This window comes from Coregonus lavaretus, assembly GCF_964263955.1.
Source record: "Coregonus lavaretus genome assembly, chromosome: 2".
Classification (NCBI taxonomy): domain Eukaryota; kingdom Metazoa; phylum Chordata; class Actinopteri; order Salmoniformes; family Salmonidae; genus Coregonus; species Coregonus lavaretus.
The window spans coordinates 47151978-47177653 of NC_139989.1; the positions used below are offsets into that span (position 1 = coordinate 47151978).

General features: G+C 40.3%; 3 protein-coding genes across 3 annotated transcripts; 2 read left to right on the forward strand and 1 right to left on the reverse strand.

The window, feature by feature from the left end:
• Positions 1-6845: 6845 nt before the first annotated feature.
• Positions 6846-15704, forward strand: LOC311106055 (protein KRI1 homolog). Its single transcript, XM_084148335.1, has 19 exons — positions 6846-7034; positions 7362-7432; positions 7601-7706; positions 7829-7931; positions 8026-8086; positions 8178-8227; positions 8339-8435; positions 8541-8618; positions 8710-8816; positions 8951-9083; positions 9177-9272; positions 9384-9554; positions 9641-9716; positions 9809-9924; positions 10076-10238; positions 10368-10498; positions 13942-14006; positions 14117-14212; positions 14306-15704. The coding sequence occupies exons 1-19, from the start codon at positions 6950-6952 to the stop codon at positions 14799-14801; spliced, it is 2301 nt and encodes a 766-aa protein (XP_084004461.1). The 5' UTR covers positions 6846-6949; the 3' UTR covers positions 14802-15704.
• A 1-nt stretch (position 15705) lies between these two features.
• On the forward strand, positions 15706-19353 carry LOC311106061 (kinetochore protein Spc24-like). The gene is made up of 6 exons (XM_084148355.1): positions 15706-15851; positions 16112-16295; positions 16404-16548; positions 18609-18713; positions 18862-18938; positions 19072-19353. Exons 2-6 carry the CDS (start codon positions 16127-16129, stop codon positions 19176-19178), a joined length of 603 nt encoding a protein of 200 aa, XP_084004481.1. The 5' UTR covers positions 15706-15851; positions 16112-16126; the 3' UTR covers positions 19179-19353.
• A 1222-nt stretch (positions 19354-20575) lies between these two features.
• LOC311147004 (sphingosine 1-phosphate receptor 1-like) lies at positions 20576-24766 on the reverse strand. The gene is made up of 2 exons (XM_084183603.1): positions 24687-24766; positions 20576-23305 (listed from the first exon to the last, which is right to left on the reverse strand). Exon 2 carries the CDS (start codon positions 23024-23026, stop codon positions 21839-21841), a length of 1188 nt encoding a protein of 395 aa, XP_084039729.1. The 5' UTR covers positions 23027-23305; positions 24687-24766; the 3' UTR covers positions 20576-21838.
• Between the last annotated feature and the right edge of the window lie 910 nt (positions 24767-25676).

The window sequence follows — 25676 nt, forward strand, 5'->3', positions numbered from 1 at the left end:
GGATGCGACAGTGTTACAGGCATTACACAGAGAGCGAGTTTGGGGTAATTACATATGGCCTAAGCCTAACAAAGACATTATTGTTGAGTCAGTGAAAATGTTTGTTTATGTTTCTGTTATGTTTTTTATGTGGGGTTGGGGCTAAAGAGATTGTTTAATTCAATAGCCATATGAAACAAATCCAGAAATGTGTGTTAACTAACATGAACAGTGCAGATCATGAATATATAAATATTATGTTCATAATGTATATGTACATATTTGTAAAATTTTTTGGTCATGATGTCCCAGTGTAGAATTTGTACACCGTTAAACATTTGATGTACATAAATAAATGCTTATATTTATTTTAGAATCATTACACTCTGATTGGTACTTTGCGTATGCCTGAAGTTTTTGTCTGACAAGCATTTTTGTGTGATGGGTGTTAACATTTGTAATGAATTAACTAATGTGTTAAACATACACAAAATACACATTACAAGTTAACTGTGTTAATTGTGTTTACTGCCTTTGGTTTTCCATAATTAATCAATATTGAGATGCTTTGGTAGTTTCAAAATAGTCACCTTTCACATAGATCTATTATATATTTATTATCATTTCATCATATTTTTGTATTAATATGAGAATAAAATATTTTCAGAATTCAGTTTCTTTATCCTTTTAGATAATAAGGGCACTACCAGTGGCCATTACATCAGCAGAATGACAGTCTGTTGAATATCACGAAAGTTCTGTAATTCCTGACAGAAGCATGGAAGATATAATGTATTTATTTATTAAATTGAATGACTGTAAATACACAAATCACAGAGCTGTTTTATATTTCCGGACTATGTTGATTTATTGTGTTTAATTATGTGGACTCAGACCACTGAACTTTAGTGTGAGCTTGTTTTAGTCTTCAATAAAGAAAAAGGAGCACTCCGTTTCTGCATAGATCTGATTATTTATTGACGGGACATAGGCCTACTTTTTGTTCAAGCTGGAATGAAGTGTGTATGGGTACTTTCTTTCCATATGTAGACTGCAATATCTAATCTTCATGTCATATTGCCACGAGCTTTCTGGTCTACAAAGTCACAATGACACCAGTTTATGTCAAAGCTACTGCACAATAACACTTCAAGAGAACACTTTTCACAGCACAAATCTCCAACTGAAACAATTTAGCAGATTGTGTGGTAGCCTTAAAAAACAGTGTCCAAGAATAACAGGAACAGCATTCAATAAATAAATTAGGTATCAGGCTCTATGGCTCAGGTCAAACCGTCCATGTGTCCTGGCAGCAGGCCCCCTACTGCAGACAAAGTTCAAGGCTGTGAATGGGAGATAAATGATAACATACCAAGAAAACACACATTCACACACACACACATACACACACACACATACACACACACATACACACAGTCACGTCTATACTTACATATATACAGTAAATACATAAAAAACATACAAACACACATACAAACACACATAAACCTCCATTCCATTCAGGTTGTGACTCTGGCTGCCATTGAGGAGAGTATCCATCCTTATTAGACTGTCATGGGTGCTAACTTACCTTGGACACTAGATTATCATGTTACAGTAGGACAATACTGCACACACTTAAAGATACAGGGATGTAGCTCAGTTGGTAGAGCATGGCGTTTGCAACGCCAGGGTTGTGGGTTCGATTCTCACGGGGGGCCAGTATGAAAAATAAAAAAATAATGTATGCACTCACTAACTGTAAGTCGCTCTGGATAAGAGCGTCTGCTAAATGACTAAAATGTAAATGTTGGGTTTGGATCACTGGCTGAATAATGTTAACCATCTGTTAGTAACTAGGACATTTATTCAACTGGATATTTGGCCTCCTTCTGTTTGATTACTTTACTTGTGACATTCATCCAAACAAATAACTGCTCCCCCGAATATGACTTCATTTCCTAACACAGTGTCCTAGACTGGTTGTTTTTGTTGGCATGAGGCATTTTTCAAGCAAAGAACCTCGGGTTGTCCTTAATCATTAACATATCAACATGAGTTTAGTACAGCTGAACTGGAGCTGGAGTTTATTAGAGGTACAGAAGAGTGTAAAACTGTAACAAACTATCAATATGGGCAGTATTCTTTATACTCGTATTCAAACAGATTGGTGTAATAAACCGTTTATATCGTCAGTGGAGTTAATATGCAGTACAACCTATCTATATGGAAACATATTACCCATACTATCTCATTTTAAGTAAACATTACAGAAGAGATAAATGGTGAGGCCATCCTTATGTATTTTGTGTACAATGAATATCTGCCAATATTCTATGCAGAGGTTGGACGTATTCACTTTTCCCAGAAGAGGAAGCAGTGGGTGGAAATGAGGACATAGGCCAGGGAAGGACACTGCTTGCTTCTGAACCCTGTTGATGTTTTGTCCATTGTTTACCTATTTCAATTACTCTACATTTTTAGGTGAGCCCTCTTGCATAATGATGACATGATACAGTATGTCATTCTACACATCAGAGAGCTTTGATTAGTAGTTTTGCTTCCATCGAAATTCTTCATCCCATCTTGATCTATTTTCTTCAGATGAAGACAATCTTCATCTAATTTTTAACTCCAATTTATACCAGGTCAGGTGAGAAAAACTACTGGGCCTATGAGGTAGGCTATTATAAAATAATACATAACTGACAAAGTTTATGTTGCTGTATTTAGCAAGTTGGTCAAAATGTGTAGCTGGGTCGATCCACCAATTCGGTGCCTTTTGAGATGTGCAACTTCGTAAAAATAAAACTGTTTGATTTCACCTAATTTTAACATTCTGCCATAAAGAACACATGTTCAACTTAATAAAAAACTAGTTTTCCCAACATAAATGGGTTTTTTAAAGCTTATTTCTGTTTGTAAAGTGCTTTCATGTGATTTTGTGTTTTTATGTTTTTTTATGGTTCAATAAAAAAAAAGACTATAGTAAGTCCCTATTAAGTGCGAAATAAAGTATCAGGGTTGACCGTAACAGGGTTGATGATTTCATCTTAAATTAGCCATACATCCCCTTGTGACAGGGGAAATGGAAGCTTGTTGTGTGCCACAGGGAGGGGCAATTGAATGCAAGCATCAGAAAAAAATGTACATTGTTAAAACATTTCTAGCTTGTTTATCTATGGGTAACAAGGTTGACATGTTATGCTCAACCCACTCAGTTTTTTCACAAAACACCAGAAAATGGCCAAAAATAGTAGAACCAACTGACTTTCTTTTATGCTATGATTTGACTATTAGATGTTGAATGGTTCTTTAGATCATTTTTTAAAGTAATAGTTTCACCATATTAAAACGAGAGATCAGTTCACGTAATAGGGTTGACCTTCAAATGAGGGACAGTTTTTATTTGTATTTTTTATTAATCACTAATCACATTAAATAAATATTAATCTTCAGAAATGACTTTTTTAAAGCAGCAAAATAACAATTGACAATGATGGTGAAAACTTGGAGAAATGTTGGGATTAAGTGGGTTAAAATCTTCCTGAAAGTCACAGAGGGTGCACGGAGGGACATGTCAAAATACTGAATTTTGTCTTTATTCATATAAAAATCTGATTTATTGAATTCTCCATGTGGTCTATATTAAAGGGTACTTCAATGAATATATCAGGCTTTAAAAATATAATATTGGTGCACAGTTTCTACTTAAAACATAAAAGGGACCAAAAAAGGCACTCATTTCGTGAAACGACCCAGTTATACTGCTGTCCCTTGGCTATCACCTCAGACAAACACCTTCCTCCTCTCTGAATCCCACTGCAGCCACACTCCCTAGAGCCCTCCAATACCTGGTCGACTATTCAAGACATGACCCAGGGAAGGAGGTGGATGAAATTCCAGAAACATTATCTTTATCTCAGGCACTATTGTTTGCTTTTGGTGGGATGTGTTATTATCTGACAGACTCGTTTGACAGTGGTGATAAACTACATAGATTGACAAAGAATGGCAGTGTAAACTTAACTGATGTTTTATTGGGAGGCCCAGGGAAATGAAGACATGACTCCGAGTAGCTAAGTACAAAGAGCAAACAGCAAAGAGAACATGAATAATAATTGATGCCATGTAAGACCAGATACTAGATTGTTGTTTGAAAGGATGTGAGTAAAGCCCAATTCAGAGGTCAAAGCCACAGGAATGTTGAGGTGACAAACAGAATATACTGAGAGAATTAGGACATAATGTATATATGTATATATATATATATATATATATATATATATATATATATATATATATATATATATACGTATATATAACCTTTATTTAACAAGGCAAATCAGTTAAGAACACATTCTTATTTACAATGAAGGCTGGTATTAAAAATAAAAATATAGGACAAAACACACATCACGACAAGAGAGACACCACATAAAGAGATACCTAAGACAACAACAACATAGCATGGTGTGGAGACGAAACAGATTCACGGAAGATCGCGGAAGCGGATGATGAAGTGGAATCCGAATACAATGGCGGTAGAATCAAGGAGAATTGGAGTATTGTTCTAAAGAATGGAAAACGGAGCAAAGTAGGGTACATTGATGAGAATGACCCTTCTTATCTAGTAGGAGTACGGTTTGTTAATGAGGAGCAGCTGAGCAGAGTACCAATCTTCAAGAAACCGTTTGAGTTATCCAAACTGGTGGATAGAGTGCTGGGTAAAGTGAAGGATGTGAGGATCACGAGAGGCGGGCTTGTTTAGATTTTTTGTGATTTTGCGGATCAGAAGGAACGTGCGTTGTGTCTTAATCGATTTGATACATTTGAAGTGTTGTGTGTGTCGCTTCGGAACAGGGCACCCCTTAGGGTTATATCTGGCGTTTCGTGGGAAGTTGATTTGGAAGAGATGAAAAATATTCCTGGAGTAATTGAAGCACGTCGGATGAATCGAGTGGTGAATGGGGAAAAAGTGGAGGGTTTATCTGTTCTTTTGTTTTTTGAAATGGAGTCTCTCCCTAATGAAGTGCGGTTAGGGTATATTAACTACAGAGTTAGAGCATTCATCCCAAGAACAATGCAGTGTGAACATTGTAAAGCTTTTGGTCATGTAGAAAGTGTTTGCAGAAGGGAGAAGCCGAGAAGTACAAGGTGGGGAAAATATCATAAATGTATTATGTGTTATAAAAGTGAAGAAAATGTGACATGTAATTGCGGTGGGAATCATGAAGCCACGTCTTCTGAATGCACGACAAGGGTAAAAGAGAATGAGGTGGCCAAAGTCAGGGTTGTACAGAGCATTTCATATGGGGAAGCTGTGAAAAGGGTTGAGGGTTTTGAATGTTGCACCAGTACAGTCCATGGGAGTGGAAAGGCCTTCACTGCAGGCTGCAGGGGTTCTCTTACATCAAGAGGATCCTGACATTTTAAAGGTTGAAAAGGTGGACTTTGTGGCCTTTATAGCAATGGTGATAAATGGCACTGCCAAGGTGGAGAAAAGATCTAGGAAGATTTAAATCATTGTGATTGCGGAGGAGCGGTTCCTGGGGCTGAAAGATTTCACAGCAAAGGAGTTACATGGAATATTAGCAAAATACATACCACCTTCTCAGGTCCTAGAGCCTGAGAAGGGAGATATGGAGAACTAAAAGAAGGAAGAAGTGGGAGTTTTGTTTGTTTTGGCAATGTACTATTTTTATTAGGGTGGATTGTTAGAATCACTTACGTATGGATTTATTTTTATTTTATTTTTGGTTTCAAACTGTCCAGTTAATGGCGGCAATACACCTTTTGGATGTAGTCTGCCATAAAACCCACAGAAGAAGAAGAAGAACAACAACAACAACAAGAACAATACAGCATGGTAGCAACACCACATGACAACAACATGGCAGCTGCACAAAACATGGTACAAACATTATTGGGCACAGACAACATTTTAGATTTTAGATTTTTTTTTTGTCATTTAGCAGACGCTCTTATCCAGAGCGACTTACAGTTAGTGAGTGCATACATTTTTCATACTACAGCACAAAGGCAAGAAGGTAGAGACAACAATACATCACGCGAAGCAGCCACAGCTGTCAGTAAGAGTGCCCATGATTGAGTCTTTGAAAGAAGAGATGGAGATAAAACTGTCTATTTTGACTGTTTTTTGCAGCTCGTTCCAGTCGCTAGAACATTATATTGATGTAGTATAAATAATGAATAGTTGTCTCGATAATTCCAATTGAAAACAGGGTGAGTAAACTGGTGTCTTTGACCTGTTCTTTCTGAGTCAGATAACTGGAATAATTAATTAATGTTTTTACCATACATTCATCAGTATTGTGTAAATCATTCTCCCAGTTGACATTATCTCCTGTACTTTCACTGTCTGGGCACCTTATGATCTTTTAAAAACCATAGGGATGGAGCAGCATGGTGCATATGGGCCTATACATATTGACATTTTGTGTTAGAGCGCCCCCAGCTGTGCTACTGAGTCACATTCCAAAAACATCATTGTGATGGGCTACTACACCATACTACACACACAGACAACACAAAAACATTAGATGTTTACAGAGTAGATTACCATTGTATATGACACACATTGCTACTATGTTGGAGATTATTACTCAACATAAATTATACTAATATTCATACTAACACAAAAGGCAAGGCCATCAATGCTCTCAAACTAGGACCCTTAATTTGAATTGGCAATATAGTTATAAGAAATATTTGCAAATCAATATTTTGTATATATACAAAAATTCATTTTATATTGGCAACAAATGTATTTGCTAATAACATTTACATATTTTCTAAACCTATGATTGGTTGATCCTCGTTTGGAACTCTGACCCTCTTCTCAGGAAACCACGTGGTAGTTCTATACATGCGCTGTGGATATTCGCATCATGAACACATTTCCCTGAATTTATTTTTCCGATAAATATTATCCAGTTCACAAGTAATCATGTCAGGCATATCGGATTTCAAGATTAATTCTAAATTTGCAGAGAAATATGAGAAATATAGGCAAAAAGAAGAGTTACAAAGGCGTAAGTGTAACTTCCCAAGCATGTTAGCTAGCAAGCTAGATGGCTAGCTAGCCAGCCGTTTAGCCCATGTTAGCTAAAGTTATCCTTCTTTTCAACTAGCTTGCTAACTTTTGATCCCATTCTCACTTGAAAGTAATCTTATTCTGTAACTTATTTAATTTAACTTCTGAACGTATAATTAGATAACTTAGCCACCGCTACATGTTTGGTTATAACCTGGTCGCTAGCATGTTCAGCTAGCTAGCAATCTAGTTCTGTCTTGTTTTCCTGGGGGAATGCTTGCATTACATTGAATGGCTTGTCATGTTCAACATTGATTTATTTCAGTGAAAGACAAATATAGCGACCAAGCTGACGAGAGTGAGTCTGGTTCAGAGTCCGATGATGATAGCGAGGTGGTAAGTACTATTACTGTAGCTAATTAGCCTAGCTATAAAATGTAAAGTTCACAATGTCAACACTACCGTGGTGTTCTGTTTATGGTTTGTCGGTGTTTTTGGCCCTACCTTTGTGTCCTTGACCTGTATATTTGTAATTCCAATGCAGGCTAATGTGTGTCTTCTTAGGAACTTGACCCCAAAGTTGAAAGGGACTTCTACAGAACATTGTCTCTGCTGAAGAAGAAAGATCCTAAGATCTATCAGACTGATGCAAAGTTCTACACAGTGGAAGGTATGTCATCAGTCAGCGGTTCTTGTTGTTGCTGCAACTGATTATGGTATGACACTTTGATTCTGTGTTGCTTGTTTGTTTAAGAGGTGTCTTTCATGTCTCAACTTTTCTTTCTTAATCAGATGCATCCATTGGTGATGATGCCCAGTCTTCAACATCAAAGAAAACGGAGAAACCGATGTATCTGAAAGATTATGAGCGAAAAGTTATCTTGGAAAGGGGAGGGTGAGTGAGCTGCAGTTTTCCTACTATGCATATCTTTCTTTGTGTCTCATTTTTGGGCAAATGGTTTGATAATAACAATTTGTCTAATTCCCAGTAAATATGAGGATGAGGAGGATGAGGAGAGTGATGATGAAGAGGCTGCAAAGAGGAGAGAGGTATGTTATGATACATTGTATGTAATGATACATTTACATGGAGGTATGTAATGAGAAGTCATTTATTGTTTGCCTTTGATTTTTTTGACAGAGAGCTGCATCTCCAAGTTACATCCAGGAGCAGAGAGAATTGAAAGAGAGGTAAGGGTTCAGTTCTCTCAATCACTGTGCCCTTAGTCCTAAAAAACAACTTATTCATTTGTGTTGTTTATACCTGTCTTTGTAACATAAACACTGTCATGCTTCCTCCAGCTTCCGTAAGTTCATACAGGACAGTGATGAGGAGGGCATTGAAGCGGAGAACGACTTTCAGCTGCTGAAGAGGAGGACCAAAACACAGGAAGAGAAGGTCAGCGTGGGAACCGGTGCCCGACTTTGTCTTATCTTACAGTATAAAGCACCGCAGAGATAAATGTTCTATTCCTCTAACCTGTTATATCTTTCTACCCAACAGGATAAAGAGGAAGAGGATTATGTGGACTGGCTGAAAGGCCAGGCAGAGCTGGAGGGCCCAGAAGAGGTGCAGGACATGGTGAGTGATGGAGAGACTGTTGGATTAGAGGGCTAGAGAGAGATATGTAATGACTTGCTGTGACTGAAGTATGTGCTGTGTGTTGAGACAGAAATACCTGAGGGACTATTGGAACGACCCAGAGCTGGATGAGAAGGAGTGTTTCCTTAGGGACTTTGTCCTGAATAAGGGCTACATGGAGAAAGATGACGAGGACAGGTGACAGTTATTTACACAAGTTATTTTATGTCTATAAATTTTTTTGTTTTGCTCATGAATGCTTTCAATTGTAATCATAGAGCAGTGCTCAGCACCACTCTGACTGTGTACTAATCTGGCATGGCTGTGTGCAGGATCCCCAGCTATGACGAGGTGGTGAATGATGACGTGGAGGACTCAGAAGAGGATGGGGAGTCGTTCTTGGAGCGCCAGGAGGACTTTGAAAGACACTACAACTTCCGCTTTGAGGAGCCTGATGCCCAGAAGGTGGACTTTCCCGTCTGTCTACACACACACACGTCTGTTTGTGTGGTGTAGTGTATGTACCCTGGTCTCATAGTCTCTTATTGTTACTTACAGATCAAGACTTACCCCCGTACCATTGCCACATCTGTCCGCTCCAAAGACGAGCGCAGGAAGCTCAAAAGGGAGGAAGTGAAGGATAGGAAGAAAAAGGTCAGACTCACTTTACTCTCCATCTTTTAGTTCATTTTATCCATCACTCCATCCCTTCCTCATTTCCCCCACTCCCAACTAACCCACCTGTCACTCTTCTGGCCCCTGCAGGAGAAGGAGCAGAAGCATGAGCAGCTGAAGCAGCTGAAGAACCTGAAGCGTAATGAGATTATGGAGAAGCTGCGGCGGCTGCAGGAGCTGACAGGCAATGAGCAGCTGGCCTTCAGTCAGGTGGACCTGGAGGGAGACTTTGACCCCCAGCAGCATGACCAGCTCATGCAGGTGACTACTCGCACAGCTCAAGAAAATAAACAGATTCTAAATAAAAAGACACTCATCTTATTCTCCCTGTATTTATCTTTTTTCAGAAATTCTTTGGTGATGAATATTATGGAGAGGAAGAGGGGGAGAAGCCCCAGTTTGAAGTTGAAGAGCTGGAGGGTGGTAAGTCACTCGTTGCTGACTTTATTCTCTCGTAGAATCGAATACCTTAGAATCAGTGGCATTGTAATAAGGGAGCTTTCTCTGTCCTGCAGAACACTGGAACTGGGACACATGGACAGGAGAGGGTGGAGATGAGGAATATGGTGGTGAGGAGGAGCATGAAGGAGAAGAGTATGACCAGCCAAACTGTGAAGATCCAGATTTTATTGTGAGTTCCTCTAACATGATCATCACTTCAGCATTGACCCAGCACAGACCTTCAAAAACGAGTTTAGGGGAGGCTAGTCAGAAATAAAGGTCTTGTTGATGTTGGAGATAGTCAGGCTGTGACTCACTCATCTGAACTCTCACTTGACCAGATGGATGCGGACTATGATCCCAGTCAGCCAAGCACCTCCAAGAAGCAGAAGAAAAAGGAGAAGAGGAAGATGAAGAAGGAGGATGCCCCGCTGATGGGAAAGAAGAGAAAGAAGTCTCATTTTGCTGAGGTCATCACCCAAAACAAGCCTGTGTTTGACCCCCGTGAGTCTCAGGAGGTTCAGCACCATGAACCTTGGATTATTTTCCTTACCCTTTTAGATTCTGTTCGATATAGTATACAGATATTGAGACTGAATGCTCTTTCATGCATCCATCCTTTGTGTGTTTCAGAGGAGAAGTCCTTTGAGCAGTACCTGGACGAATACTATAAGCTGGACTATGAGGACATCATAGATGACATCCCCTGCAGGTTTCGCTACAGGCAAGTCCTGGCCAATGACTTTGGCCTGTCCACTGACGAGGTGAGACTGGGAGCTCTAGTTCGTACTAGGTTGTCTCAGGGTTGGGGTCAATTCAGGAAGTACACTAAAATTCAAATTTTTTTCCATCCTTTTTCAATGAGGAAAATGTTGAATTTGAATTGGAGTTTGGTAAATTTTTTTAGTTGACTGGAATTGAAATAGAATTGACCACAACCCTGGGTTGTGTTATACAGTGCCTTGCAAAAGTATTCATCCCCCTTGGCGTTTTCCCTATTTTGTTGCATTACAACCTGTAATTGAAATTGATTTTTATTTGGATTTCATGTAATGGACATAATTTGTAAGTCGCTCTGGATAAGAGCGTCTGCTAAATGACTTAAATGTAAATACACAAAATAGTCCAAATTGGTGAAGCGAAATGAAAAAAAGAACTTGTTTCAAAAAATTCAAATAAATAAATAATGGAAAAGTGGTGCGTGCATATACAGTGGGGAAAAAAAGTATTTAGTCAGCCACCAATTGTTCTCCCACTTAAAAAGATGAGAGGCCTGTAATTTTCATCATAGGTACATGTCAACTATGACAGACAAATTGAGAGAAAAAAAATCCAGAAAATCACATTGTAGGATTTTTTATGAATTTATTTGCAAATTAGGGTGGAAAATAAGTATTTGGTCACCTACAAACAAGCATGATTTCTGGCTCTCACAGACCTGTAACTTCTTCTTTAAGAGGCTCCTCTGTCCTCCACTCATTACCTGTATTAATGGCACCTGTTTGAACTTGTTATCAGTATAAAAGATACCTGTCCACAACCTCAAACAGTCACACTCCAAATCTCCACTATGGCCAAGACCAAAGAGCTGTCAAAGGACACCAGAAACAAAATTGTAGACCTGCACCAGGCTGGGAAGACTGAATCTGCAATAGGTAAGCAGCTTGGTTTGAAGAAATCAACTGTGGGAGCAATTATTAGGAAATGGAAGACATACAAGACCACTGATAATCTCCCTCGATCTGGGGCTCCACGCAAGATCTCACCCCGTGGGGTCAAAATGATCACAAGAACGGTGAGCAAAAATCCCAGAACCACACAGGGGGACCTAGTGAATGACCTGCAGAGAGCTGGGACCAAAGTAACAAAGCCTACCATCAGTAACACACTACGCCGCCAGGGACTCAAATCCTGCAGTGCCAGACGTGTCCCCCTGCTTAAGCCAGTACATGTCCAGGCCCGTCTGAAGTTTGCTAGAGTGCATTTGGATGATCCAGAAGAGGATTGGGAGAATGTCATATGGTCAGATCTCAACCCCATAGGAAATCTTTGGAGGGAGTTGAAAGTCCATGTTGCTCAGCGACAGCCCCAAAACATCACTGCTCTAGAGGAGATCTGCATGGAGGAATGGGCCAAAATACCAGCAACAGTGTGTGAAAACCTTGTGAAGACTTACAGAAAACGTTTGACCTGTGTCATTGCCAACAAAGGGTATATAACAAAGTATTGAGAAACTTTTGTTGTTGACCAAATACTTATTTTCCACCATAATTTGCAAATCAATTCATTAAAAATCCTACAATGTGATCTTCTGGATTTTTTCTTCTCATTTTGTCTGTCATAGTTGACGTGTACCTATGATGAAAATTACAGGCCTCTCTCATCTTTTTAAGTGGGAGAACTTGCACAATTGGTGGCTGACTAAATACTTTTTTTCCCCACTGTATATTCACCCCCTTTGCTATGAAGCCCCTAAATAAGATCTGGTGCAACCAATTACCTTCAGAAGTCACATAATTAGTTAGATTGCACACAGGTGGAATTTATTTAAGTGTCACATGATCTGTCACATGAGCTCAGTGTATATATACACCTGTTCTGAAAGGCCCCAGAGTCTGCAACACCAATAAGCAAGGGGCACCACCAAGCAAGCTTCACCATGAAGACCAAGGAGCTCTCCAAACAGGTCAGGGAAAAAGTTGTGGAGAAGTACAGATCAGGGTTGGGTTATAAAAAAATATCAGAAACTTTGAACATCCCACAGAGCACCATTTTAAATCCATTATAAAAAAAATGGAAAGAATATGGCACCACAACAAACCTGCCAAGAGAGGGCCACCCACCAAAACTCACGGACCAGGCAAGGAGGGCATTAATCAGAGAGGCAACAAAGAGACCAAAGATAACCCTGAAGGCTGCAAAGATTGGAGTATCTGTCCATAGGACCACTTTAAGCCGTACACTCCACAGAGCTGGGCTTTACGGAAGAGTGGCCAGAAAAAAGCCATTGCTTAAAGAAAAAAATAAGCAAACACGTTTGGTGTTCGCCAAAAGGCATGTGGGAGACTCCCCAAACATATGGAAGAAGGTACTCTGGTCAGATGAGACCAAAATTGAGCTTTTTGGCCATCAAGGAAAATGCTATGTCTGGCGCAAACCCAACACCTCTCACCGCCCCAAGAAAATATTAAAAATTAAACACCATCCCCACAGTGAAGCATGGTGGTGGCAGCATCATGCTGTGGGGATGTTTTTCATCGGCAGGGACTGGGAAACTGGTCAGAATTGAAGGAATGATGGATGGTGCTAAATACAGGGAAATGATTGAGGGGAAACCTGTTTCGGTCTTCCAGAGATTTGAGACTGGGATGGAGTTTCACCTTCCAGCAGGACGACGACCCTAAGCATACTGCTAAAGCAACACTCAAGTGGTTTAAGGGGAAACATTTAAATGTCTTGGAATGGCCTAGTCAAAGCCCAGACCTCAATCCAATTGAGAATCTGTGGTATGACTTAAAGATTGCTGTACACCAGCGGAACCTATCCAACTTGAAGGAGCTGGAGCAGTTTTGCCTTGAAGAATTGTCAGAAATCCCAGTGGCTAGATGTGCCAAGCTTATAGAGACGTACCCCAAGAGATTGCAGCTGTAATTGCTGCAAAAGGTGGCTCGAGTATTGACTTTGGAGGGGTGAATAGCTATGCACGCTCAAGTTTACCGTTTTTTTTGTCTTATTTCTTGTTTGTTACACAATAAAAAATATTTTGCATCTTCAAAGTGGTAGGCATGTTGTGTAAATCAAATGATACAAACCCCCAAAAAATCCATTTTAATTCCAGGTTGTAAGGCATCAAAATAGGAAAAATGCCAAGGGGGTGAATACTTTCGCAAGACACTGTACAAGTTGTACTGTACAGACCAAGAGTCCTGCACTGATGACCTGAGATGTGACTGACCTGGTATTGTCACCCTCCGGGGATGGCTCTGACCAGGGAATGACTCAGTTAATCTTCTCTCTGAGCAGATGAGCATGAGGAGACAGAACGCTAGAAAGGGCAATGATTGTATGCACTGAGTTATCAACTTGCATGGAGCCTTATCTGCACAAATTAGGTTTGAAGTAATTTCTGTGGATTTAGCGTCTTTGTTTAAAGTGGCTGTATGAATATGTTACTATTACAGAAAGTAACTTGTGCCTCCCTCCTTAGATCCTGGGAGCAGATGAGAAAGAGCTGAACCGCTGGGCCTCGCTAAAGAAGACCTGCATGTTCAGGTGCTGAACCTGGTCTCAAAACAGTAGGCCTTTTACTAATCAGCTACCTATGGGGGAAAATGGCCTTTCAGATTAGTCCTTTTCTATTTTTTTCTTCATCTCTTTTTCAGGTCTGACAAGGAGGAGATGAGTGATTTGCAGAACTACAAAATCAAATCACGAAATGTGAACAAAAAGAAAGAAGTCTTGAACTCTTTCTATGCTGAGTGAGTATTCTACCATATGCAGATTATGTTCTCCAATAAATCTGAAAACTGAATCATCATAACTGACCAATTTGTGCTAATCTTTTCTTGCAGGAAGGACAAAGAACAAGCAGAGGGCAAGACCAAAGTGGGTAAGAAGAGAAGAGACAGGATGAAGAATGCAGAGAAGGATGACAAGGATCTGGAGGATGATGAGGCTGGACCCAGTCTGGAAAGCTCTACATTGGACTCTGCTGAGGGGACGGTAGTCCAGGTACTGAGAGAGGCAGGAGACCAGGCAGAGGAAGAGGAGTTCCTGGTACCCAAATCCAAGAAGATTAAACTGGAGGAGGAAACCGTTGCTACCACTCAGGAGACTGCCAACACAAGGACTGAAAGGCCAAAATTGCCCAAGAAGAAACACAGGCACCCAGGAAGCCGCCTCATGTCGGGGAAGGGGCCCTTCAGGGTGAAAATGGGTGGGCGAGAGTTCAGCGGGCAGAGACTTAAGGCCTATGGACTGAATCCCAAGAGGCTGCACTTCAGGCAGCTTGGCAGGCAGAAACGAAAAGCTCAAGAGAAGACTGAGAAGCAAGGGAGCAAGGAGTGAGGGAGAGAACGGCACCATTATGATTTATTTCCCCTTATATTTTTGTGGTTTGTGGAGAACGGTTGGTAAAGTGACAAATTGCACAATATAAATGGACCAGAGAACAGTATGGTTCTTAATAAATCAAAATTGAATGAGCTTACAATAGCATTGGCACTGATAGTTGCCAGTTTCTGCTATTTTTCTGAGCGCCCCTCCAGGTGAACTGCTTTCAATTGTGTATTTTATTCCTGGAAACTATCAGATCAGCTTGAACAACTCTTGGAACAATTGTTATTTACTTGACTGTATTTCGCAAACTGCAACACAATTGTAGTACATTTTGTGTACTCCGATTATTTGTTGTTTTTGGTCTCTGACCTGTTCTTGAGGAAAAAATGGTTCCCTAAAATGCACACATTTTGTCCAGAAATAACCTCTTCGGACTGAAAGGGGATTAGGCTACCTATTTCACCACACAACCGAAGTTCCATCAAAGAGAGTATGTATACTGTAAGTCATTGGTTCCCAACCAGGGGTACTAGGACCCATATGGGTACTTGGCCTATCCACAGGGGGTACTTGAGAAGAAAAGACCATAGGCCTACTGCTAAAATGCACATGAGGGGGTACTCCGGGCAGAGCAAAATTCAGTTGTTGGTACAGTAACCGAAAAAGTTTGGGAACCACTGCAGTGTACGTGGTTCGTGTAATGAAAATGAAACTCCGTGGGTCCATCAGGTTCCATGGTTTAAAATAAATATTCCACTCATGACATTGGCGCCCCCATGTGGATATAGCCAATCAGAACGCTGGATATTTGTGGCGTTTTCTATTAAGTTGATATTTTCAATTGTAGGCGTCTACTTAATATATGTTATATTGTTTATGTGAATAAATACTTTACATTTCTCCTGTAATTAAGGTTTTTGTTTGGAAACAAAAATTCCATCAGGCACATTCTCTGGCACCTCATGAAAGCGCGCGCGTTCGCTGTACAACTTTGAATTACGAAAACGAGTGAAGTGAACCAAAACTCGCAGTTGAACTGTTTACATTCGGCAAAGCACGGTAAGTCAGTGCTCGTTATTGTACAACTTTCTAAACGTATATAATTAAGATGTTCGTGACAGTCGTTGTTAGAGGGTCTGGACATTAAAGTTGACTGCTAATGTTTTCAAGCAAGAGCGTCTGCAGCTAACGTTAGCTAGACATTGCATTGGATTTTGTTGACCGTAGCCAGCAAACCATTTAAGTGGTGTTGATGCACTAGCCGGTCTACTCTAATGCAGAAATGTATTAAATTACATTTCTACTAACATTTTCCACAGAAAACACGTGTCACCATGTCTCAGAGCAACGGGTTTCAGGACTTTATGGACACGGGAGAGGCGATGGTCCAAATACTGAAAAGCAGCAAAGCTGACGATAAATTGAGAATAGTGAGAGAAAAACAGCAGTGTTTCTTTGAGCAACACTGGGACACGAAGAAAACCATCACACAGATGTTAAACGGTAAGGAAAAATAATCAAATTGTAGATCTTGTCATATGATAACTTACTTTATTTCCATGCTGTCAAGATATTTGTTCCAAGCCTAATCTCTATCGCCATTGTCCTCAGATGTAGTTCAGTGTGAGGACAAGGCAAGCCAGAAGCTGCTGGACATGGAGGAGCAGAAGAGCCAGGCAGAGCGGGAGCTGGACAGCCTGGAGCAGGAGCTGCAGCAGTGTACAGCAAAAAGCCAGGACATGGACTCAGAACTACAGTATCCTTCACCCAGTCATGCTCTGTCTCTACACAGAACAAGTCCTTCATGTACTGCAATTGGTGCTCTCAAAAGCGCACATGAATGCTGTGTTACCCAGATAATACATATAGGGAGCAGTCAACATTCTACCTTGAGGATGTCTGTAGCAGCAGGCTGACCAGGCTGCCATCCATTGTTGAAAGTATTTTGAGTTTTCAGTTTATATGCACACTAGTAATTTAATAATACACTAATTATGGCAGTAGGCAGAGTATGGCAATAGTCATTTTAACACCTTACTCTGCTTATCTTATTCAGCGTAAGGTGAAAATTGAAGTAAGCATTCGCCGATTAACCTGCGAAAGTCTAAGCCGTTGGAGGGGGTTCTAAGCTAACATATGGAATTATTGTAAGATCATTTATCTATTTGATTTAGAATTTTAGGACCCCTTTAGATATCCCCAGAAATAGAAAACAATTATTTGATAAAATATTGAATTTGGCCTTTACTACTATAGCCCATAGAAACGCATTGAATAACACATTCATAAATATAAGAAAGTTCAGGATTTTGTTTTGTTTTATTGGACACATATTTAACCCCTTATTTTTGTTGGCACAAAACTACCTCCATACTTCCATTCGTTTGTATGGGTTACCTTCAGACGAGCAAAACGGTGAACACCATCGTGAGTGTCTCCCCTTTCCATAGTGGGGTCATATTAGTTTGTTTGATTGAGACGCAGCCCATGCTTAAATTGACGGGTTTTGATGGGGATTTTTTTATTATGTTACTTAGCTTGACACACAGATGCATCAATAAACTCTTATTAAAACACCTGGTTTCATGAGAAATCTTTCGAATTATAAGGACATTTAAACAGGCGATCCACAGGTGTATTTTATTTGCGCATGTCCCAGCAGAGCAAGCCTCCTTTATGCATGAGTTAAGTAAGTTCGGAAAAACTGAAAGTATGCATCTTAGAAATAGTTTTCACAAGCAAACTTTATTTCTCAGCTCAGAATCAAATACGTTGCCCAAAAATAAGGTAGTCGCTATGGTAGAACGTTTATTTTGAAATGCGATTTTCTGCATTTATCAAAGTACCATCAGGTAGCCTGTGTAGATGTGTCCATGTAAACAGGATTATTATGGAAATCGTTCTTCTTGCAAAGCATGTAAACATTTAAATTGAACTATTATATTAATTGAACAATAATCATTATTGTGTGCCTGTAACTGTAGTGACTATCTGAGAAGAGATGTTGACTGATTGATTTGATTTATGTCAGTCATATGCTGTTGTTGATTGTATAAAACAACACTATTTTAGGAGGCTAGGATTTCTGTGGGAGATTCTCAATTGGGGAAAAGTCTGTCCTCTCCTTGACGACTCCGTCCTCCTCTCCTCCGTGACCCGGAAACCAATAAGTGGTCGAGTCAGTGGTCTAGGAGAGTGTCAATTTGTTGTTAGGCGAACGGGGGAGTATGCTCACCTCCTCGATTACCTACTTCGCCAGAGGATGCACAAGAGTATCATCCCTGTTACTAGCGCGGAAGGGTGTTAAAATCTGCCACAACCCCTTTGAATCAGCTGTTTTCTCGAAAGAGAAATGCATGCATACATTTAAAAATGATACGCTACTTTTATCTATGGAATGTCTTGTACAACTAGCTAAATGTGTTTTTATCACGTTATACTTATTTTGGAATTCCACCCCTGTAAACATAATTTGCCTGATTAAGTACGAGTGGACAAGGAGTCAACTGGTCCTGTGTGGCTCAGTTGGTAGAGCATGGCGCTTGCAACGCCAGGGTTTTGGGTTTGATTCCCACGGGGGACCAGTATGGAAAAAAAGTATACACTCACTATTGTAAGTCGCTCTGGACTAAAGCGTCTGCTAACTGACTAAAATGTAAATTTAATACAAGCACATTTGTTTCCACGTTTCCTCGCCTCCGCTCCTCGATTACCTTTCACCTTTTTTTAAATCAGGTAAGGAGAGGATGGCGTTGAGGAGTCGAGCGCATCTAGTTGAGATTCTCCCCATGTTGGTTTCCTTGACCTGTTCCTCAGGTTCCTGCAGAGGGAGCTGGAGAATCTGCGTGACTCAGAGCAGGAGCTGCAGACCCTGCAGCAGGAGGTTGATGATGACACCACTGAGGTCATCCCATCAGCCATGTGAGTGGGACTAACAGTCATACTGAAATAATCACTCCAACACAACACCACACAAGAGCCCACCACACTAAACCCTGATAATCGGTGAGCATTGATCTCACATCATGAACAGCATGGTGCAACTTGACATAAACTGTTCATTCTGCAGATACGTGGCCCAGTTGTACCACAAGGTGACCAAGATCAAGTGGGAGTATGACACGGAGCCACACATTCTGAGAGGAGGTATTTGTCACTGCATATCTTTTTCCAACACCCTTTGACAACAGTCACAAATGTGGAATTCTTGTTTAATGGCTGGTTGATGTGGGTTTTGGTTGTGTTAACTAATGTTTGACTGTACTTTAAACCTTTGCAGTGCACTATGGCGCTGACCTGGCCACACCCATCAACATAGACACCTCTGTGCGGTCTCGCTGTTCAGTCAGTGATGAGCTGTGGAACTTTGTCAACACTGAATGGTAGAAGAGATCAAAGGAAAGTTGCCACAACTGTCCAGTAGTTGTTTGTCCTGTAGTTGGATTGTCTGTTGTATTTATGTGTTGTAATACATTTGTTTTATACTAAGATTGTATTCCTATTGTTGGTATTGACTTGCATGACATTTTGTTATAATTAATAAAGCAGTTTTCCTAAACATCACATTCCCTAGAATACTTATTTGGGTAGTAACCTATAACCCTTGCTTTTATTTTTTTAATCTACTTTCACCATAGACATTATTATTTTTATTAAGACTATATGTTCTGCCAATAGGTGTCATTGCAAGCCCACTGCTTTTTGATACAGTACTGAAATTACTGTACTGAAAAGTTGGGTGCTGCTCACCTTTTTAATGCAATAAATGTCCAATGTGAAGGTGTGCTTATGTAACAGACAGTTTTCTGGACTGCATTGCAGCAATAAAACAAACATTAACTTTTTTTTGCAAACTTTGTTGTGAGATTTTCTGAAATGGTAACTGTTATTCATGGTAAATGCTATTCCTCCATGGGCTTTCCATGTCTAAGGCAAGGGGGATGCACAATTGACTAGTGTTTTGGTTGAATAAAAAGATAATTGTCTTTCTAGTCTTGAATGGAAAAGGTATGTTTTTTGCTCTCACACAATTTATGCAAACCTTATCATTACTCTTCATTGCACGCCCCACACGTTTTGTAAATGAGTCATATTTTATTGTCATTGCTTAGGTAGGTTTCTGCCAGTGTAGCATGTGGTGAGTAGTTGGTTTGATACAAGGCGGGGGACAGGTTTCGTTTGGATCTCAACTCGTGTAACCTCGTCAGCTGGTGGTTTCTTGTTTATAATCTTACTGGAAACGGGGCATCAAGTATATTGTCCCCAATGACTGCTGCCCTTTCTCTGTTGCCACAAGTGCATGCTTTCTTGGGTGGTTGCTTGTGGTATGGATTTGGTTCACTGTGGGCCAAGTGGGGGGTTTGTTGTGTGTGCTTGTGTGTTTACTTCAATAACTTCAGCATCAATCAGACATTTACATTTTATTGTGACATACAGTACATCGTTTCTTTGGCATCTGTCTCTGCTCTATTGTGGGAAAGTACACCTTGGTATATATATTTTTTGTAGACTGTTCCATCTTCTCAAATTAATTAAGTTGCTTATCAGTGTTTATGCACTTTTCAGTGTTGAAATATATGGTATGTGATGACTATATAGGTCAACGCCTTTTATCACTGGTGGATGATGGGAGGGTAAGCTTCCTGTGAAAGATCTGAAACATCTCACTCACCACATTGACACACTAATATTCTCACACGAGGCCTCTGGCTTCACAAAGATATGGTGAGAGGAAATGACTATATTCAATGTTATTTATATGGATGTTTATTCTGCAAAACAATGACCAAAAATTTTGTAGACATTTATTTGTTTGAATGTACATATAAAACATTGGCAGTGGCCTAATAAATTAAGTTTATTTCAGAATAAACAAAATACAGAAACTATAGTTCATTTTATTTACACAATATCCTGTATAGTACGGTAAGACAGAAATATAAATATTTTCATTTGTACATTTATATACAATGTGAAATCAGATTTGAATTGCTTGCTTTTCAAACATCACTGCTGTCACAATGAAACTTTATACATGGAACCCCAAGCATTTGTGTTTTGTCTTTGACTAATTTCTATTAACCACTGTTTACAGAAGATAGACTTAACACATCATTGCATAAGAGGGATTTTCTCCAGCTTGTACTGTTTTTGTGAACAGCTGTGGTTCGCATATGATTTCCATACTTTTGAGTCCACAAAACCAGAGTCGTCAATAAGCCTAATCTGTTATTTTTATTGCTCACAATCATGTCTGCTGCTACATGTGTTTTATAATATGCCATTTAGCAGACGCTTTTATCCAAAGCGACTTACAGTCGTGCGTGCATACATTTTTGTGTATGGGTGGTCCCGGGGATCGAACCCACTACCTTGGCGTTACAAGCACCGTGCTCTACCAGCTGAGCTACAGAGGACCACATGTTTTAGAGACCTCCAAAGATGTGCAAACCAGAAGAGGCATCAATGTGACATTCTCTGTGTGTCTTTAAGCCACCAAGCCTCTAATGTTGGTCTGGGGACCTCTACCCTTCAGGAGGGTTTTTCTGCAGTTTGGATTATGGAAGATTTTTAACGTATGAAAGATATACTGTATCTCAGCATACAAGAAAATGAATTTCACAGTATGAGAACAGCATATTAATCCGTTAAATGCTTGGCACTGAAGAGTAAAAACCAACAAGGTATTTATTTCTCTAACGCTGTGACTGAGGTTTGACTTGCTTACAATAGACCGACCAGTCTTTAAGCGGAAACCTCCAGCTTATCTGTCCAGGAGGAAAATGCCAGGCCAGGGGAGGAAGGCCAAACATAGGACAATGGTGGGTTCCGCTGACGTTCTCTACCATTGAGGTGAGAGGAGGAGTATTACTTCCTCTCTGCTTCTAGTTCCATTTACAACCCATACGTAACATGTAGTAGTCTCACAGCTGTAAGATGGGGCCGTAGAGCGGTCCAGTCAAGTGGGTATCCAGAACTCTGCTCTTACTGTAATTGGACCAAACTCCATTATTACTTTTGAGTCACATTGGGCCGTCATGGACAAGTCATGTCTTTGACATCCTGGGGTAGATGGCTTTAATAGTGGAAGGGGTGAAGTTGGCAGAGGAGACTGTGGTCTCCAAGCCCTCCAGCCTATGGGAGGGCGCCTCAGTCTTACTGGTACTACACTCCAGGAAGGGCACCCCTATCTTCTTCACCTGGCCATCCTTGGTGAGGAGGCAGCGTCGACACAGCAGCCTCAGGATGGCCCTCCTCATGTCCTTACTGGTCAGGGTATAGATGATGGGGTTGAGGAGAGAGTTGAACATGGCGATGCCCAGGAAGTAGTCCGCCTTGAAGAGCACCTGGCAGCTCCGTGCCGGGCAGCAGAAGTCCAGCAGGAGGAGGATGAAGAGAGGCAGCCAGCAGACGATGAAGACGCCCAGCACGATGGTGACGGTCTTCAGCAGGGCCATGTACTTCTGGGACTTGCGGGCCAGGCCTTTGCGCTGCGGGCCAGAGCCCAGGTGCTTTGTGTTGGACTTGACAGTGCAGAAGATGCGCACATAAAGCACCACGATGGCCAGCAGCACAGCGGTGAACACAGTGATGAAGAAGAGGATGTAGCTTTTGGCGAAGAGCGGCAGGACGGTGGAGCACTGGTCCAGACGGCCCATACAGTTCCAGCCCAGGACGGGCAGCACCCCCAGGAACACTGACAGAACCCAGCTGGCCCCAATCAGGGCAAACATCCGGCCTCGCTTGGCCCCCCGGTAGGGCTTCATCCTCACCATGGTGACGTGGCGCTCAATGGCGATGGCCAGGAGGCTGATGACGGAGGCGGCCAGCGTTATGAAGACTCCTCCCTCCCTCAGGAACCACAGCACAGGGGTCATCTTTAACGTGTTGGCCCCTGAAGTCACAATGTTCACCATGTAGGTGAAGCCTGCTAGTAGGTCTGAGAGTGTTAGGTTGCCTAACAGATAGTACATTGGCAGGTGGAATTTCTTATTCTTCCAGATAGCCAACAGCACCACAGCATTCTCCAGCACTATGAGCAAGCAGATCAGCAGGAAGGCTATGGCCTCTGGCTTTAGTCCATCCTTGTACTTGTTCTCCTTCAGTTTGCCTGTGTAGTTGTAGTGATCTCTGATGACAGCATTGCTCTGGTACTCGTGGAACATCCGGAGCAGGTACCCTGGAACCACAGTGGGGGCAGCAACAACAGTGTAAGCGACATGCGATGCTTCCATTGGTATTCTGAGAATGTTGCTTTCTTTTTAGCTGACAAGATGCTTTCCACTCTGCATCACATAGTTCTTAGGCAGTCCATAATTCAATATGTTGGAAGTGGGGAATGTATATTCCTTAGGAAATCTATCTTTGAATGTCGTTTCTGACAGATAGATCAGTCCAGTTTTTTTATATTTAGTATAAGAATGGATGGTAATAAGAATCTTCAATGTGATAGCAATATCCAAAACTGTGCACTGCCTGGAAAATCCACTGGATGGCTTAGATAAGCAAGAAACCTGAAAAGAAAATAACAGTTTTGAAATACAGTATAATAGCCTATTTATCTGTAACAACACACACATGTACAAAAAAAAAGAATAAAAAAAGGGGGGGAGTACATTCTTCATGAATCTTGTAATTAACAGTACCTGTCTTCATTCACATTCTAATAGAATGTTTTTGAGTATGAAACTAGCAAACACATTACTCCACATGTCTGTTACAAATTAGAAATTACCAAGCTAAGGTGCCATTAAAATTAAATAATAACAGAATTCCTAATATTAGTGTTTTGACCTGGAGAAACTTGGCATATTATGTCACTAATTCATATTTATCTTTAGCATATTTAGCTTTATCTTCCAGCTCACACACATACACACCCCAACACACACAAACACTTTTTTGCACTAAATCTCCTGCACTGACTCTATACACACACACACTGGACTCTACCCATACAATCACACATACTTACACTGACCCCCCAAAACACACATACACACACACACACAAACTACACTATGCACACATGCATATTGATGCCACACACACACACACACACACACACACACACATACACACACTTTCACACTCACCACATAGGCTTCTGCTACAGTTTATTTACTGTCTATTATCTATCCTGTTGCCCAGTCACTTTAACCATACCTATACATACACAGCTACCTCAATGACCTCTTACCCTTGCACATCGACTCGGTACTGGTACTCCCTGTCTATAGCCATGTTATTTTGACTCGTTATTGTTATTCGTTATGCACTGTGTATTTATTCCTTGTCCCACTATTTCTATTTTTTTATTTTTTTATATCTTTAACTCTGCATTTTTGGAAAAATGACTCGTGACTAAGCATTTCACTGTTAGTCTACACCTGTTGTTTACGAAGCATGTGCAAATACAATTTTATTTTATTTTATTTGAGGCACTGTTGCCTATCTGTTTGAAACATAGCATATGATAAAACACGACTTTAAAATTATTATGGATTGGGTATGCAAATGTATGAATTAAGTTACGTTTTTTAAATAATTATTAGTAATTGACGTTTTTTATTATTGCAGAAAAAGAACAAGACAACACTGAAATCTGTTGTTTTCATCAACTTGTCAGTGGGCAAGTATAGGCTACTAAATATCTCGATTTTCGAACACATTGCGGAATTTCTCAAACATAAGACAATTAAACCTGTCCTTGCTTTAGCCTAGTTATTATATGCCATCAAATTATAGAATTTCGATCAACTGTCTAAAACACCATAGTATCTGTTAAATAAATAAATACCAAACAAGTATCATTCAAATCCTATATATAAAAACGAAAAATACCCCTTACAAATATAAGTAGGCTATTACACAAATGTAACTACAAAGACCTACCTTTTAGAAGTTTAGCTTTGCCTGAGAATGTGTTCTTATTTAGCGCAGTTGTCTTGCATTGAATACAGTACGCTCTGACTGACGATCAGAAGAGACAGATTGTGATGAGAGAAAATAGACTGGTGCAGGACTCGACTTGAAGTGGGCTGGGCTGGACTTTACCCTCCAACTCTCAGCCTTCCTCTCTACCACTCCTTTACTTGGCTTCTGAAGTCGCAATAACTGTAGGTAAATGAATTGCCTAGGTGGCTTGGAGATGAAATAGCATTACTCTAGTTTACAATTATTGCAGGGATGCAGTGTGAGGCATTTATTATCTGTTTTGGCTACAGGCAGTGGCACATGCTGGAAGGTATAAAAGTGCATTCTTTCTAGGTCAATGCCATCTGATATGTTTTTGATCTGTGGTTGTAAAATGGATCACTATACTACTTCCCAAACTGGTCTCAGAGCATTTCATATGATTCTGTACATAAATACATTTCACTCCATTTAGGATGATATGTTACTTTTCGTATGGTATGTATTAATTTGTGGATGTCAATCATCCATTTCGTATTATATGTTCTGAATTACAATTTGTATGATGTGTTATGAATTTACAAAATGTACAAGATGTTATGAATTTGCTAAACGTATGATATGTTATGAATTCCAATTTGTTGTGGCTAATGTTAGCTAGGTGGCTAGGAGGCTAATGCTAACATTAGCTAGCTGGCTAACGTTAGCTAGTGATTAGCTTTAAGGTTAGGTTAAGGGTTAAGGTTAGGGTTAGGGTTAGGGGAATGGTTAGCTAAAAGGGTTAAGGTTAGGGTTAGGGGAAGGGTTAGCTAACATGCTATGTATTTGCAAAGTAGCTAAAAAGTAGCAAGTAGTTGAAAAGTTGCTAATTAGCTGAAATGCAAAAGTTTTCCATCATGAGATTTGAACACACAACCTTTGGGTTGCTAGATGTTCGCGTTATATGCCTGACCAATCACCCTCCTTTAG

What these genes read in the sequence shown, in the direction of transcription:
- LOC311106055 (XM_084148335.1), top strand. Translation starts at nt 6,950, where the DNA reads ATGTCAGGCATATCGGATTTCAAGATTAATTCTAAATTTGCAGAGAAA. An exon ending in AGGAGCCTGATGCCCAGAAG is followed by an intron (nt 9,084 to 9,176) that starts GTGGACTTTCCC and finishes TGTTACTTACAG; the next exon opens with ATCAAGACTTACCCCCGTAC. An exon ending in TTGAACTCTTTCTATGCTGA is followed by an intron (nt 14,213 to 14,305) that starts GTGAGTATTCTA and finishes CTTTTCTTGCAG; the next exon opens with GAAGGACAAAGAACAAGCAG.
- LOC311106061 (XM_084148355.1), top strand. Translation starts at nt 16,127, where the DNA reads ATGTCTCAGAGCAACGGGTTTCAGGACTTTATGGACACGGGAGAGGCG. An exon ending in CATCACACAGATGTTAAACG is followed by an intron (nt 16,296 to 16,403) that starts GTAAGGAAAAAT and finishes CATTGTCCTCAG; the next exon opens with ATGTAGTTCAGTGTGAGGAC. An exon ending in GACATGGACTCAGAACTACA is followed by an intron (nt 16,549 to 18,608) that starts GTATCCTTCACC and finishes CCTGTTCCTCAG; the next exon opens with GTTCCTGCAGAGGGAGCTGG.
- LOC311147004 (XM_084183603.1), bottom strand. Translation starts at nt 23,026, where the DNA reads ATGGAAGCATCGCATGTCGCTTACACTGTTGTTGCTGCCCCCACTGTG.